This window comes from Emys orbicularis, chromosome 17 (assembly GCF_028017835.1).
Source record: "Emys orbicularis isolate rEmyOrb1 chromosome 17, rEmyOrb1.hap1, whole genome shotgun sequence".
Taxonomy (NCBI): Eukaryota; Metazoa; Chordata; order Testudines; family Emydidae; genus Emys; species Emys orbicularis.
In genome coordinates, this window is record NC_088699.1 from 19,261,442 (window position 1) to 19,279,252 (window position 17,811).

General features: G+C 38.3%; 1 protein-coding gene across 1 annotated transcript in view; it reads left to right on the plus strand.

Annotated features, from left to right (window-relative positions):
* Positions 1-17,811, plus strand: part of CUX1 (cut like homeobox 1) — a 321,902-nt gene that overhangs the window by 224,846 nt on the left and 79,245 nt on the right. The window contains exon 9 of the mRNA XM_065418515.1: positions 14,093-14,141. Within this exon, the coding sequence (XP_065274587.1) occupies positions 14,093-14,141 (49 nt within the window). The remainder of the gene's footprint in view (positions 1-14,092; positions 14,142-17,811) is intronic.

Sequence of the window (17,811 nt, forward strand, 5' to 3'; positions counted from 1 at the left end):
GCTGAATTACTGATTTACTACTTAGCCCCATAAAAGGAGCTTAGCTTGGGGAAAATCCAAAGAGGAAAGACAGGATATACTGTAGTTAGAACCATGTTTCATTGCATTAATTCCTTTACAAGAAGAGCACTGGATCCATTCTTGCCAATGGCCTCTTAACTTGCTATCAGTATGTCCACATGCTGGTACATCCTATAGATAAGTGTTTAATTGAGCCATTATAGAATAGTATTGCACTCTAGGGTGAGGAAATCCCTCATTTTCCTACTTTTATGATGCTTGAAGCTACCATACCTTCACCTTCAAGCAACATAAGAAATCCTAATTACTGTTACTAATATTGTTAATATTAAAATGACTCTTAAGCATGTTTATGTCCTAGGCAATGTGCAAGACATAAATAAGGACAGTCTCCCTCTCAAGAAACAACCTTGGACCCGATCCTGTAGTTGATTCTGCATAGGCAGACCCTCCTGCATACACAGATAGAATCTCATCCAATGAATGGTGGTTGGCCTGGATACAGGACTGCACATGTAGATCCCATGTGGATCCTCATTTGCCTGTTAATAATCCAAATACCTGTTTACTGGCATTAAGACTTAATTGCTACTAAAGTCAGAACACACATTTCAAGTGAGAAAAAAAAAATCCTGTAAACAAATCTGTATCATCCCATTTCCCTTCTCTCCCTGCAAGAGTGTTTACATTTAGAAAATGTAATCTGCATTCATTGAAAAAGATTCTGACATCACCGTATCATTTTGACTTAGTAGAAACTTTTGCAACGTTCTCACGGGATAGAATACAATTTACAAGTGGATCTCCAGTTCAGTGGAGTGCTTAACTGGTACAACAAGGTAATCAAAAGGTTCCATATTGCAGTTTACAACAGCAGTCTACAGTTCAGCCTGCAGCTATTTTGCTGTTAGAGTATTTTAAAGGTTAAACAACTGTGGAAAGAGAACTAGAGAATCTGAAATGTGTTCCTGAAAATAAAAATGGAAAAGGTTAAATTGGAAAAAATAGCACTATCACCCCAGGGAGAGTTTGCAATAGGACCTAGTGTTGCCTGTAAGGGATGATTATTTTGGAATAAATAGTTTTCATATATACAGCTATTATGTATGCCATACCTGTGACTCTCATATAATCCTCCAATGTCTGGAAACTTTAGGAGGAAAAGTGTTGACTCTTCTTGGTTACATGAATTCACTGCTATTATATTGTCAGTGTAGTCTTTTTTTTTTCTTTTTTTTTTCTTTTTTTTTCCTTTTTTTTTTTTAAGAACCAGAAGCTAAACTCATGTTAGCTAGATCCTCAGCTGGTATAAACTGGCTGCTATAAAGAATTCAATGGAGCTATGCTGATTTATAGTAGGTGAGGATCTGGCCCACGCAAGTCTAAGGGTTGGAGAAAAGAACTCCTAAGACCAGCCATATATTGAGCTCTCCTTTCCTGTGCTCAGCCTCTGTCTGAGGCAAATCCAAGTGGTTTTATGGGTCCTCAATCTTTTCACTCAAGGGCCACCAGATTCCTCTCTACATCAAATGAATCTTCTCTAATAATAATAATAATAATAAGCTAGTAGCTGTTGTTTGTGAGTTGCTGAGATTGTGATAGCTACCTTTTCTTCTTCTTTGTGCTTCCTCTTCATCTCCTTCTCTACTTTTTTGCCTCCTTTTCTATGCTCAATTTCTTTTCCTTTTCCTGGTCATTGTCCCCTTCTCTCTCTCCTTCTCTCCCATTCAGTATGATTTATATCGTCCATAGCCTGAACCCCCCCAAAACAGCAATGCAGTACAATTATAATTTGACATAAAATTCTATTTCCCTTCAGAAGAGAGTAAGATTTGGAAGGGGAGATAGACATACAGGCAGCCCTAGTTATATTGTTATGTAGATAATGATTTGAATTTCTGAGCTCAATGTGCCCCAAATCTTCTGGGTGTTTTAACAATTTAGTGAACAAAATTATACAAATAAAGCAACAGGCCTAACTAAGTATCCAGCACAGGTGTGACCAATACATTAGACAGATAAAACACACTCAACAGTACAACAAAAAAGAAAAATCATGCGTTCAGTCTTTGTTTGTGATTTTGCTGTGCCCATCTGTTAGCTGGGAGGGCACCCAACCATCTTTCTCTGAGACCAGTGCCAATACTACTTTGTTAGTCAGCCACCAAGAAGCAGTTGCTTGAGCATCCATTATCCTTCCAGCAGAGCACAAGCATTTTACCTTTACAACACAAACAGTCCACCAGAGCCAAGAGTGTTTGAAGTATTCTCCAAATGCAGCTCACTCACGCAACTATGTTTTACATTGCTGCTGAGCTTATATTTGCCTTTTTGATGGTTTTCTATTATATTTTTTACATTTGTTATTACGTGCTTTTATTTATTTGATATTTTTTTTTTTAGAAAAACAGATGAGTTGCATTGCTGTATGGATACGATCACTGAACAGTGACAAGCATATAACAATGGGGAAAAAAATTTGCAGGTGTGTCTCATAGTCTGGAGAAAAAAGTATAAGCGTCAGTATAACGCATTGGTCAGTAAAAGAGAAAAAATCCAAACTCATCTCTTCCCTTCCCTTTCTTTGTCACCATGATTTCTGAGTACCTGTTAGTGAGTCTGTCTGGAAAGGTATATAAGCAACATGGTTGAGAAAAAATATCCAAATTGCAAACTGTTGGTCATTTTTATCTTGCTTCATGCAAATAAGTCATTCAGGCAGTATATCCCATATTCTACAGTACGAATTACCCAAAGTGAGGCTGGGTGGGCTAAGCCATGTGACTGCCAGAATAAACCTGACAACAATTTGGAGAACAAGTCTTTTCAGAGAATTTTGGTAAAAGTGGGGCCTTTTTTTCTTTAATTTTTATGGTTACTCTAATATGTGCGTAAGCCACTGGAAAAGTACCATTCACCACAAGGTAGGCATTGATGGTCTATCATCGCTACATTGGTAAACAAGTTATTTTCCCATGGCATGAGCACATATTTGGAGTGACACATCTATATAAGATTGCTTTATTGTATTGTTACACTGGGCACCCATTTTCAAACTTGCACAGAGGTGAACGATTAAAATCTGTTTCACTGATTATGGTTTGATCTTAGTGGAAGAAAAACACATTTTGTCATTTTTCTTAAAGAACAAAGATGCAGAATAAAGAATATGGAGAATTAATGAAGTTACAAGGAGCTTGATTTTCAGAAATGCTGAGCTCCCACAACTCCTTTGCTGCTAATGGGAGATGCCGGTGCCCAGTATCACTGAAAATCAGTTTCTAAAGGTAGATTTTTAATCCACTCTGTTGCTATAGTAAAAAATCACGCGTAGTTTCTGTTTTTTCTAAAGTTATTTTTATATTAAAGAAAACAAAATGTATAGAAATATCAGACACCGACATTCATTTAATTAAGACTATGTGCAACTGTGCTGCTGTAGAACTTCAGTGTAGACATTACTACAGCAACAGAAGGGTTTTCCCATCACTGTAGGTAATCCACCTCCCAAGAGGCAGTAGCTAGGTTGATGGAAGAATTCTGTCGTCCTGGTGCCGTCTACACCAGGGGTTAGGTCGTCTTACCTATGTTGCTTGGGGGGGTGGGTGGGGGGAGGATTTTCACACACCTGAGAGATGTAGCTATGCCAATATAACTTTTCAGTGTAGCCCAGTCCTGAGGAGGAGAGAGAATTCATACTGAGATTATAATATTTGAGAAGATTGACGTTCTGCTGCCTAAAGTACCTTAGGCCCTGATTCTGTGGATTTATATATGTGCTTAGCCTTATGTCCTGCAAGGAGTCCCAATGACTTTAATGTGACGATTCACAGTGTGCAAAGTTAAGTATGTGAATAAGATCACAGCCTTAATTTGTAACAACTGTTGCTTATCGACTAAGTATCAAAGATTTTATAACTATTACTTCTTGTCCTTTACATGTTCTTGGTATTACAGTAAAAGGAGTTGTATTTAACATTTCCAATTAATGTCACTTGTCTTGGATAACTGATCTATTATGACTCAATAAAAATAAGTAAAATAATTCTAAGCACTATGTTGCCCCAAACCAAAATCCTCCATTGTTATTTTTATAAGTTTGAAGAAAAAGTGATAAAATAACTTGCTCAAATTACAGAATCAATTAAGGGTTGTCACATCAATGGATATTTTTATGCTTTGTATATTTTTAAAGCAAAAGTAAACACGTCATTTCAGCTGTTCTTGCTCTCACTTCAGGCAATGTGCTGGAATTCCATAGAAGATCAATTTCACATTTGTCCATCCAGAGCACAAAATGAACACATTTATTCTTACACTTATGGATGATAAAGTTATTACCTCTATGCAAAATTCCAAAGGCTGGATATAGAGGTATCCGCAAATAAGTTACTATTTAAATAGGATTCACTGTGTTCTGCCAAAACACCATACAAGATCACAACATCCTAAGGTTTCAGAGTAGCAGCCATGTTAGTCTGTATCCGCAAAAAGAACAGGAGTACTTGTGGCACCTTAGACACTAACAAATTTATTAGAGCATAAGCTTTCGTGGGCTACAGCCCACTTCTTCGGATGCATCCTAAGGGAAATCCTGGCCCCATTAGAGGCAATGGGAGTTTTGTAATTTGTGACTGTATATTAAAGACGTAGCACTCAATCCAGCAAGGTACTTTGACCCTTGACCCTGAGTCAGCAAAATGTTTGCTCGGTCAAGTCTATATTGACCAAGCAAAAGATAATTTTTGTAAATTTTTCAAGAGTGATGTAAATTCTAAGCAGGAAGTTATAGTAAATGAACTGACATCTAGAGCAACTGACAAATAAAATCAATTTATAGAAATGTAATCATTGCAATAAGACTGCTAATTCCTGGGAACATAGCTACTTTTATTTTTTTAAATATGATTCATGTTTTTAATCAAATAATACTGTCTAACATAATTGTATTTTGAAAGATCAGCCTTCACAAAACACATTTCCACCTGGATATTTTTTACCTACTGTTGTTACAAGGAATAGGTAAGATTACTGTAACTGAAATATTGGAGAAAGTGATTTTTTCTTAATTTTCAATTTGTGTATTTTGTGCATTTGACAACATTTTTGCATAGTTAGTCACTCTCCTCTCTTCTGTAGCCAGTCAGTTTCTCATCTTGTTTGTATAGATTTTTCTTACTGGAACCTGGGGATGAAAAACATTTAGAAATTGGGAAATGATAGGTGTGGAACCTGAAACTGTTTTAACTCATGTTTTGAACTGGAAAAGATTTTAAATAGTGTGTCGTTTTTAACTTGTGCAAAGTTAAACTTTTAACAGAGCAAAGTCCTACAGACTGGATAAGTTTTTAAACCTTCCCTTCAGCACTTGTAAACTGCCTTATCTGTAAATATTTATTAATTACTAAATTTGATTAATCCTTTTTTTGGTATGCTTTATTGAAATGAATTTTAAATAGTTTGTTTTTAAAGGAATCCCTTAACTCCAAAGGTTTCTTCAATGAGTTTTATTGGCATTTCTATGTCACTGTACTTTTTAACCCAAATACATATTTATTAAAAAACAAAATCAAACAGGCAGGCAGGAAATGTGATGTCCCAAAATAAATTGGTTTATGTCACCATTATCTAAGAAGGTGTTACGAACATCATAAAGCTAAAGTTATCTTGGACAATTACTTGGTAAACCACCTTAGTAAATACAATGTGGTATCAGTGTAACCAGATATGTCATCCTATTGGAAGACTGTATCCTATATTTACAGGATGGATGATCTCAATCTGATAAACCCTTTCTATCTCTATGATCCTGAAGCAAGCTCCATATCAGTGATGGGAATTTGCTTACAGTATTAAGTACCTATTGTATATGACATTTAAAAGATCGTGCTATCTAGAAACCCAGTACTGCAATTAAAAAAATAAACCTTCATTGTTTTCTACAAAGAGAGCAGTTTCTCCGCTCCCTGACTCATGGGAAAAATATGCTTTTGGGCTGGCACTCTGGCTGGTCATAGCACTCTGTTCTGCAAGAAACTCTTCAGTGACTGTACAGCTAGGATAATCATAAGGTACTCTATTGTGCATATGTACATACAGAACATGTATATCCTGTTAATGGGGTGTGAGGGAGAGAATAGCTCAGGTTACCAAGAATGAATGGAAACTTCTTGTAAAGGAGTAAGTAATGTGTTTCAAAGCAGAGGTGAGATGGTGAGCATACTGACAAGGGAAGGAGTTAATCTAGGAGATATTGAAGTACTTAAATCAGAGGAGGGGGAAGCAACCGGAGAATAAAAAGGTGGTCAACTGCTGATGCTTGTATGCTTAGGAAGCAATGACAGCACCGTCAAATATAACTATAGAATGGACCCAAAAGAATCAAACTGAATAAAATTACATTGGATATAATATTTAATACTGGTGCCATCTTAATGTGTTTAACAAGACGGATGATTTCCCACATCTTACCAGCAGACTATAACCCTGTTTTGTATAATTGCTATCTACATTGTTATGTGTTGTGGGATGGTTAGATAAACAGGAAGACCACTGTGGCAATGGAAAACAAAACAAAAATAATCAAACATGTTTATCACTGGAACAATGAAATGGCTCCAATGGCAGACACCAAATGAATTATGCAATACATAACTTAATTTTCTGGGGCACAGATGTTTCATTTTTCCTGTATGAAGATGACTGAGCCTTGAATGACAGTTGTAGGCAGTCTTTGATTGCTCTGTGGCTCACATGCTTGAATATGACTTGCATTTTAGTTGCTTTTTACATGCTGTTGCTTTATCGCACATAGAAAATTGACACCGTATTGGGCTGCTCAAGGCCAAGCCAAGAGTAATTCCATAATTTTGATATGCTTTGTGTTTAAACGAAGGAGAAGGAAGATTGCCGGTATTTAAATTCTGCAGCATTATTAAATCAGTGAAAGATAGAAGAAAGGAGTTGCAAGAAACCCTCTCAATTTATAGTTGGAAACAGTAGATTTATTGACTGAGATCCGTTTTAATGATTAATGCTATATAGCTTTAATGTGATGGTTATGTAAATGAGAGGGGAATTGTGGTGCATTGCTGAGCAGTCATTTAACATTTCAGTTCTTTGAACATTTGTCCATGCAGATCCCAGTGTGTGTGAGAGAACCTGGAATCTTTAACCATCAGTGTCTGGTGGGGCTGTGCATGTACCCTGTACATTCTTGCATCCCTTACAGCGAGGGTATAAAAGGCAGAACAGTCCCAGCTGCCACTCCTTTCCTTCTCACTGCCCGTGGGACTGCTCCTGGGCAGGACTAAGCCTGGGATTTCTGAGACACATTTCTACTTCGCTGCTAAAATAACCTGGTTTGTCTCCTCCACAACCCTCCTTTAGTTCCTTAATTCCAAGGGTTCTAATGAAGGTATTCCAGGACAAAACTTAGGTGATATTGATAGCTGCAGCCTGGGCATGTCAGTTCTGGTATTCCCATCTAATGCGGCAGTTGCTCAGTCACCCTCTTCCTCTTTTTGAACCTACTAGACATCATCTTACAGAGCCAAGGCCAGATGCTGCCCCCAGACTCAGAGTCAATGCATTTAACAGCATAGAATCTTGCTGACTTTATTTTGTGAACAGATCCCGGTCAGCATCTCTGCAAGAGGTTTTGATTCAAAGCAGGAAAGTTTCCACCAAAAAAATATATCAAAGAAAGAGAAAACTCTTCCCTTTGTAGTCTATTCAAAATCTTGTTCAACTCTTGGTTGCTTCTGTTTTGGGCTACTTATTGTCATCAGAATGTGTGGATTTTGGTTAGCTTGGTCGGAGTCCATTTAGCCACTATATCAGCATACTATCCACCCGTTGACAATCATCCAATTTTTCCCCCCATCCCATTATTTCTAAATTTTCTAAAAACCTGATTAAGGTGTTTCTACCAATGAGGGAGCCATTCCCTATCTGGGACTTGAATGGGATATTTGCTGCTTTGAAAGACTCTCCCTCTGAGCCTATGTATCACCTTCCTGATAAAATGGTTGTTTTAGTTCCCATCATCTTGACTTGTAGAGGGGACAAAAATCAAGCTTTAATGGTTAAACAGCCTTATACAATATTTCATAAGGACCAAGTAACTCTCACATCTCACCTGAAATTTCTACCGAAAATTGCTTGATTTTCCTATAAACCAATTTATTCACCTACTGGTATTTTTTCCTAAGACTCATTACTCTGTTGAAGAGTCCATGCTCCACACACTAGATATTCTTAGGGCTACGTCTTTTTCCTTTTACCTTTCCAGGACAAAGCCTTTCTGCAATCACCTCAGCTTTTCATGGTCTTTTATAAATCTAAGTCTGCTTCCTCAAAAAGTGTGTCCACATGGGTTATAGATTGCATTAAAATGTCCTGCTCTTTGAATAAACTACCCATTCCCTCTCAGGTTAGTTCACATTCAGTGTGAGTAACTTGTTTAAGAGAGTACCTATTCTTGAAATCCGTAGAGCACCTACCAGGAGTTCAGTCTTTTGGCTCAGCTTCTAGATCAAATGCACAGCTTAGCAGGGCTGTTCTACAGTCATTTAGATAGGGACTTCAGTCACCCATGTCCTTGTGGGATAACTTCTAGCTACTCTCAGTGGGCAAATGCTTAGAGAGGTTACTTACTTTACAGTACTGGAGTTACTCAAGATGCTTTTGTCCCTATGGCTCTCACAACCCGTCCTCCTTCCCAGTGATATGGAGTCCTTACCTGGATTTGTTAGTGAAGAAGTTGACACAATTGGGGCTGCTCTACCTTTTATCCCCCTCTGTAGGGGGCCCACGAGTTGAGACACCTAGATGAATATAATTTGTTGGAGAAAAGTCAACATGGTTTTTGTAAAGGGAAATCATGCCTCAGGAATCTACTAGAATTCTTTAAGGGGGTCAACAAGCATGTGGACAAGGGGGATCTAGTGGATATAGTGGGGGGAGGGATAGCTCAGTGGTTTGAGCATTGGCCTGCTAAACCCAGGGTTGTGAGTTCAATCCTTGAGGGGGCCACTTGGGGATCTGGGGCAAAATCAGTACTTGGTCCTGCTAGTGAAGGCAGGGGGCTGGACTCGATGACCTTTCAAGGTCCCTTCCAGTTCTAGGAGATGGGAATTTTTTTTTATTTTTAGTTTACTTAGATTTTTCAGAAAGCCTTTGACAAGATCCCTCACCAGAGGCTCTTAAGCAAAATAAGCTGTCATGGGATAAGAGGGAAGGTCCTCTCTTGGATTGGTAACTGGTTAAAAGATAGGAAACAGTGGTCAGTTTTCAGAATGGAGAGAGGTAAATAGTGATATCCCGCAGGGGTCTGTACTGGAGTCCCAGTCCTATTCAACATATTCATAAATGATCTGGGAAAGGGGGTAAACAGTGAGGTGGCAAAATTTGCAGATGATACAAAACTACTGAAGATAGTTCAGTCCCAGGCAGACTGTGAAGAGCTACAAAAGGATCTCACAAAACTGGGTGACTGGGCAACAAAATGGCAGATGAAATTCAATGTTGATAAATGCAAAGTAATGCACACTGGAAAACATAATCCCAACTATACATATAAAATGATGGGGTCTAAATTAGCTGTTACCACTCAAGAAAGAGATCTTGGAGTCATTGTGGATAATTCTCTTAAAACATCCACTCAGTGTGCAGCAGCAGCCAAAAAAACTAACAGAATGTTGGGAATCATTAAGAAAGGGATAGATAAGACAGAAAATATCATATTGCCTCTATATAAATTCATGGTACGCCCACACTTTGAATACTGCATGCAGATGTGGTCGCCCCATCTCAAAAAAGATATATTGGAACTGGAAAGGGTTCAGAAAAGGGCAATAAAAATAAGGGGTATGGAATGTCTTCCGTATGAAGAGAGATTAGTAAGACTGGGACTTTTCAGTTTGGAAAAGAGGCAACTAAGGGGGAATATGATAGAGGTCTATAAAATCATGACTGTTGTGGAGAAAGTAAATAAGGAAATGTTATTTACTCCTTCTTATAACACAAGAGCTAGGGGTTACCAAATGAAATTAGTAGGCAACAGGTTTAAAACAAACAAAAGAAAGTATTTTTTCACACAGTGCACAGTCAACCTGTGGAACTCCTTGCCAGAGTATGTTGTGAAGGCCAAGACTATAACACGGTTAAAAAAAGAACTAGATAAGTTCCTGGAGGATAGGTCCATCAATGGCTATTAGCCAGGCTGGGCAGGGATGGTGTCCCTAGCCTTAGTTTGCCAGAAGCTGGGAATGGGCAACAGGGGATGGATCACTTGATGATGACCTGTTCTGTTCATTCCCTCTGTGGCACCTGGAATTGGCCACTGTCAGAAGCCAGGATACTGGGCTAGATGGACCTTTGGTCTGACCTAATATGGCTGTTCTTATTTTATGTTCTTATGAGTTACCTGGTGCTTGCACAGCCCGAATAGACAGTGCTGCAAAGAGATTCTGGGCTCACGTGTACAGTCGCACACACCTGCCTTTTAATGTCAATTAAAATGAAATTGATTTTATTCTGATCCCACATTTTCATTTTCAGTGCGCTTTAGATTTAGGGACAGTAGAAGGGTGAGTGAGGCAGTTTGTCCCAGGATCACACATGAGTTGGATGTTTCTTCTAAAATGGTCAGCAGTGAAATAACTAATAATGTTGACGTTAAATTGTTTTTCTTTTACAGAGTTCACAGCCCGTTGAGATAAATAGGGCAGTTCACACCTCTCTTAGAGCTGTTGTTTGAAGCCATCTGCAGATCCAGGATTATAATCAATTCATAGTTTTTTATGCTTATTTAAACTTGATCATATTCTTTTAAGTTTCTTATCAGAATTTAAGTTAAAACCCATAGGACCCGATTCTGCGCGCGCCCTCCCCCCCCCCCCCTTAGGTTGGTTGAGTAGTACTGTGCTTGTTGAATAGTTCCATTTAAATAAATGGAACTGTTGAAAGAGTTTACTCAAAGTGAGTAAACGTTGCAGAAACTAGCCCATACAGAGAGTGCACTGGAATGACCTTTGTGGTTCTGATTCAGTGAGCTATGTTTTCTAGACCAAAATGGAATCATCCACTGCCTTGAAGGCTGAGCATTACACAGTGCCTTGTAAGTAATAAATAAATGAAAGCTTGTTTTTATAAGCACATAAAAAGGTGAGAGAACTTGCACTTTTTTTATAATAAATACTTTTGCTGAGCAAACAATGTACATAGCTATTGGAGACTTTAAGACATAAGTGATTTTAGACTGTCGGAGTGCCAGCTATTGATGTGGTAGTTGAGCTTTTAAAATGAAAAGAATGAATCCTTTTGAAGATTCTTCTGAATGCTGTTGACACTTGCTCTTGGAAAGAGCATACAGTAATTTAATTCATTACTGTACTTAAAGATAATATTTATGGTTACAGCACAGCCTCACTGGGTGTTCAGATTGCTACACTAGAGATGTTTATTTTGAAGTTCTTGGGGAGTTTGCATCTTTTTATTAGATGTATACAGAAGTATTATGAGGTAGAAAAACAAGGTAGGACAAATACCTGTGTGAAAAGGAGAAAGAAGTACACCCCAAAATCAGTCAGGTGGTATATAGCTGAATATAAGGAAAAAGTTGCCCTTAGATACAAGTGGACACTTCCCACTGTAATCAGTGAGATTGTATATCTGAGGGTAGAACTTGAATCACTATTTTTAGAGTCCTGCAGCCTTGTTTAGCCTCTTGTACATGGGTGTCCCCAGCAGTGCTATGGTAGGTCTCTTAAATTCTGTCCCAAATATGCTATTGCTTTAAAATACTGGGATTTATACTTCTTTGTAATTAGATACAGTGATTGTCCTAAAAAAGTTCAAGCACCTTGTCGTCACCTGTCAGGCACTGCATTCAGCTCCAGCTTAGATCTCTGCTTTCCCTTCTTTCTATTTCCTCTCCCTTTTCTTGTCCCAAGCCTCTCTCCTGCCTCCCTGTTTTGTATCCCCCTCTCACAATGTTCCTTATGTTTGGAATATTCTCCCTGTTCTCCGGTACCAGACCACCTTTCCCTCCTCCTTAAAATTCCTCCTCAAAATACATTTCTTCAACAAAGTCTTTAAGAAATGACCGGTGCTGGCCTTTTACGCCACCTCTGACTCATACCGGCATTTCATGCTTTGTATGTGTCAGAACTGTTATGTCTGTCTATATTAGATTGTAATCTTGTAAGCAGGGACTGTCGTCGTCTTCTTATGTTTGGAGCCAGAAATCTTGTTGGCTTGCAATGAATGACAATAATAATAATAACAAAATATCTTTTATTACACTGAAGTTTTCTTTTAAGAGCCATAAAGATTTTTTTTTCTAAAGTGAGATAAAACAAGTTTCTTCAGTGCTTTAACTTGACCTCTTCCATCTGATACGTGGAGATGCCTTATTTGATCATTTGAATGTTCTGGTACTTATCCTGTTACGAGACACTGTTTTCTATATGAAAATCCCTTTCTAAAAATAGCTTCATTTTAATGTGTGGTTTAGCAGTGGGAACAGACTTTTCAGGCCTGATGCTAAAAAAAGAGATTTCTATTTCAAAGCTGGCATATAAAAGTAATCACAGGCTCATATAACCTCTCCAAGTTCATCATGTCATTGGTACCTAAACACTTGGAACTATGTTTGTCCCAAGGGAAAATATATAGTCCAGTAAATAATGCGTATTAGTAATTCAGAACATCTTGCGCATGTCTTCTTCCCAGTATAACAGTTCATCAGCTCATGCCAAAAGAGAAAAGATTGCACTGCAAAACACATGTTGGTCTGTTTTCCATATTATCCAAAGGAGACCTCAACAGGCAATTCTTGGAGCTCCTGTGAATATTAGAAACAAGGGATACAGTTTAAAACAATTGCATTATTGCACCCCTCTCCTAGCACAGACCCAAGCAAATAAAGGGGCCTTACTGCATGCCCGACAGGAAAACAAATGCTGACTGTTTTTCATCGGCAGAAGGAGGGAATCCCAGACTCTAATAGCCTTCACTGATGATGTCCTGCTACCAGGTGCCCTCCCCCCCCCCAAAAAATAAAAGGATATTTGTATAAAATAGAGACCACTTTTATCCTCCGACTGTAGGGCTCTGATCCTACAACTGCATCCAAGTGGGCAGAGTCCCATGGAAATCAGTGGGGCTCCATGCAGGAGCAAGAGTTTGCATGTGTAGAGCTAGTTGTCTAAGGTAGCCAGCACCCAATACATGTATATGAATTGTTTGATTGGACTGCTTTTCCTTAACTACTTACATTTCTGTAACCCGGTAACAATCTTATCAATGTTTATAAAATGTATTACGGGCCTGACTCTAAACTAACAATACTGTCTGATACTTTAAATCTGTATTTAGATTTTTTTAAAACTTCCTGCTGTATCATTTCTTGAAAATTTTAAATGAAATTTTAAAAGGAGGAAAATGGCTATAAATGTTAAAATATGGTCAAAAACATAAAGTTAGGAAATTCAGATGTAAATTTGAAACTTTGCTATTTACTTCCGTCACTTTTCCCAGGTATTGCAGCACTTCTTCCAGTACAGAATGTAAAATGGCCAGATGTTTGGAGAATGTTACGATATTTAGATACCCCAGCAGAACTGAAGCACTTTCAACCTTCATCTTTTTTCAGTATTTTTAATTTTTTCATGATTCAGAGGCCAAAAATCTAACCTTTTGAGTAATCAATTCCAAGTACTGTGAAATTGTTTCGTTTTACTTCTTAACGTTTTCAAGACAAGTATTTTTAGATAAAATGTATAATGGTAGTGACCCTAAAGCAGCAAACTGATGCATAATTCTTTTTCACTTACATGCATAGTGGGTAAGAGGGAAGTACATACCTGTATGCACAAGTGAAATCCAGAATAGAGCTAATGGGTCAAAAGTTTGGTCTTTCAGACTTAACTGTGTCCTTTTTAAATATTTCAATCTGGTATTTTTCTATATGAATGTTAAAAATTGCATAATAGACTGAAAACACACAACCTAGAGGCTCTTCTTCTCGTATAGTAACAGTGCTTATGCTTGTTTGTTTTCCCAGGGCTGATGAAATTGAGATGATCATGACGGACCTCGAAAGAGCAAATCAGGTAGGATTTTAAAACAAGTTTTACTCATAAAATTTTAAAAACTTGCATTGATTTTGATTTTTATCTTGGGGAATGTTCCTTTCTCTCGTGGTCTCATGACAGTTCTCGTGCCCTATCCATGTTTAGCAGTCCAAGCTTATTACTTTGTATGGCTGTGCAAGCTGCAAATATAGTGAGGGAAACTCTGTAAGGGCTCTATTTCTGCAATATAGTGATCTATATAGCAATGGATAGTTATATATATAGTTAGTTAGTTAGTTAGTAATGGATGCTTATTTACAAGCAAACATTTTTAGTTTTCTAAACCCATTTTGTTTTTTAAATGCCTCAAATGTTTGTCACAGCACGAGACATGCCCATGGATGGTGACTAGCTTAATCCAAGTTGTACCCCTGTTGTTTTTCCAGTGTTGTTGTAGCTGTGTTGGTCCCAGGATATTAGAGACACAAGGTGGGGAAGGTAATATCTTTTATTGGACCAACTTCTGTTGTTTTTCTCACCAACAGAAGTTGGTCCAATAAAAGATATTACCTCACCCACCTTATCTCTCTACTGTTCTTGTTGACTACTTGTGGGAATTGAAGCAGTTTACTCACAGCAATGAATCTGTAATACACCATGTTAGGCAAATCAGCTCTTGTTAAAAATAATGGGCAGCAACTGATCACCACATTCCAAACCTGATCAAATAGATGAAAACCAATAGATAAACTCTCAGGCTTAAATTTTCAAAAAGTGACTAGTGATTTGGTGTGCCTCAATGTTTGGGTGCTCAACGTAAGAGACATTAAAATGGGAATGTTTATTAGAAACTGCTAAGCACTTGCCCTTTGAAAATCCAGTTCCTTTAAGGTGTCTCCCTCAGTTGGGGCCAGGGCCCGATCAGGGGAGCGGAGCAGAGCTGCAGGGCGGGGCAGAGCAGAGCTGCGGCTGGGGACAGAGCTGCTTGGGTGATGCTCCCTCCCTGCCCCCCATTGGGGCTGGTCCATGCCCTGCTCCCCCCCCCCCCGAATGGTTCTCCGCACCCCTCTAGGGGGGCATGCCTCGCAGTTTGAGTGACTACTGCTGTATACAAAGAACGTATTTATATTTGAATGGTCCAAACTGGAATGCAGTTCAGAAGAGATATTCAAAGAACAGCAAAGCCTTGGTATTAAATACATCATTAACAGAATTTTTCTGCTTAAAATAGTAAATATATTTTCATTTTCAAACACTAATATTTTATATTTGAAAGTTGTTTCCTTCTTCTCTTAGCTGTCAAATCCTGAGTTCAGAACCCTGTACTTTCCTTGCTTTATTTGATGACATACCTACAACTTTTATAGCCAAGTGGGAAATGCTGTTACCTTCTCTGTTGCAACTGATGATGTATTTCACTTTGTAGAAGAAACATAGATCCCTGATCTCAGGTGTTGGAAGGGAATCTGCTCTTCATTTAACCTTTAGGATATTCAAAGAGTACATTCTCATTTGCTTAGGGCCAAAGTTGTGCAGTTGTTCTGTGATTCTTTCACTTCCTCCAACTTCTCAGTCCCGATATACTTTCTCTTCAGCCCTCTGATCAGATGAAACTTCAATTCTATTCATGCAGTAGGCATTCTCAGGGGTAGGGGGAGTGTGCTGTTGGTTGTGCTCCCAGTGCCCTCATCAACTCCCAGAAGGATTGTAGACCCTTTATAAATGCATTACACTGAAGTTAGTGATTTGTGATTGGAAAATTTGGGAAAAGAAAAACCACTGGTAAGGCAAGAGCAGACTTCGTACATTGAGGTCAGAGGAATATGTTATACTTGAAAAAGAGGGCAGTGGCCATAGAATTAGAACGTGTCTTCACGGCATTATTAGCTCCAGGTATAAGTTGAGTTTTGCCCAACTCCTGTGCACACACAGAAATCTCTAAGCTCGAGTTAAATAATGCTTTAAGGGTGCGCATCCAAGGTGTGAGTTGAAGCTCAAGTGCTGCTGATGCTGGAGCTAGTAATGGAGTGAGTTTCCAGCAGCTTCAGTTTCCAACAACTCATCAGATGCTAAGCCTCTCACACTGTCCTGCTAATCAAATCATGTTATGTAGTTTGAATGTTTTATAGAGCAGCCACAGTCACTGCACTCAAGCTAGGCAAACTCAAACTCGAGCGTATTAACTAACGCTGCCTGTTGCAGTAAAGACAAGCCTTTTGAGAGGCATGCTGACTGGAATAGGGCTTGCCAGGGATATTGTATAGAGACAGGGTTCTGCAGTTAGAGTATGAAGTTTTATAGGATTAGTTTGATAAACAGTGAATTATACCACAGACCTGGAATGGAGGGACAATGCTGAAGAAGCAGAAAGATAGTGATGATGGAGAATGAAGCAAAGCATTAGAGTACTGAGAGGGATAAACCAGTATAAAAAGACAAGATGGAGCAATAAGTAAAGTTGGCTGCTGTATCGAGGGTTCTGTTGGGGGGAACAACTTAATAGTTCATTAGCATTTAACTTTATTTTAACACTTAGTTTAGAGTCTGAAGAATTCTATTGAGACCTGCTGCAATTGCCTTAGTAGTAAAACGCTGCCATTTCTGTTGCAGGATAACAAAAGAACTGTCAGATGAGCATGTATCTCATTTTTTGCTTCTCTGTTAATCCTTAAGGCTCTATTACTGAACACTTTAATTGGTATCAATAAAGGAGCAGAATGGAAGTATATCTGAATACAGCAGAACTTTGCTACGTTTCAGTTTGCTAATCCACAAACTCAGTGTTCCTCACCAAAAAAATCTAGATGTTTTACCTGGCATTTCCGTAAGGATTTAATTAATAGAGCTGTAGTGAGGAATCTCATTTTAGTGAGGTTTCATTTTACACAATCAGTGACTGCATATTTGCTGATATGCTGTGAAGTATGATAATAAATAATTAAAACAAACAGCCCTTACTTGCCAAATAAATGAATTTAGCATAGTTTGGGACTCTGAAATGTTTAAGAAAAAGATGGTACTGGTATGACTCCAAGCTGCTGTGGATGACAGTTGAGTTTATCTGCCTGTGGTTTCACATTTCCGAAGTTTGCAGATCTATATGGCCAAATATTGGGTATCCAAATTAAGAAAAACAAAATAAAAGTGTGTTGTGAACTGGTACAATTTATTCTTCCTTGGTAAGGGTGTTTGAAAGTGTGTTCCCCATGTAGAAATGAGAAAGGAACACCTAAATTAAGGAAGTGCCAGTTGATTGGCATTGACATTATAATATCAGTGTAATGCCTTGAAGAATCAAACATGATTTAAAAAAAAAAAGCTCAGATTGAGAAATGTCGTGTTTCCTATGGAGCAAGAGACAGGAGAATATAAGAGACTTTTCCCCCCTGCAGAATGCATCGGAAATATATAATTTAGACTTTTTTTGTACAGCATGTTATGCTATGTTGTATCTTTGGAAGGTCAGCATGTTTTCATTGGTCTCCCTGTTTCTCCTCATGATGCTGATAGAGTTCCTGAATTTGTCCTTCACGCATTTGTGTGTTTTGTAGGGTAGAGATAATTGCAGATTATAGAAAGTTCTGTTGTAATGGAACAAGAAAAGAGGAAATGTTCTTTTCAGAGTGCCAGCTGAATTACATAGCAGTTTGTTAAAAGATCTAGACTGGATTAGTGCTATGCGTTTAATGAATTGTGTTGTTGGATTTTA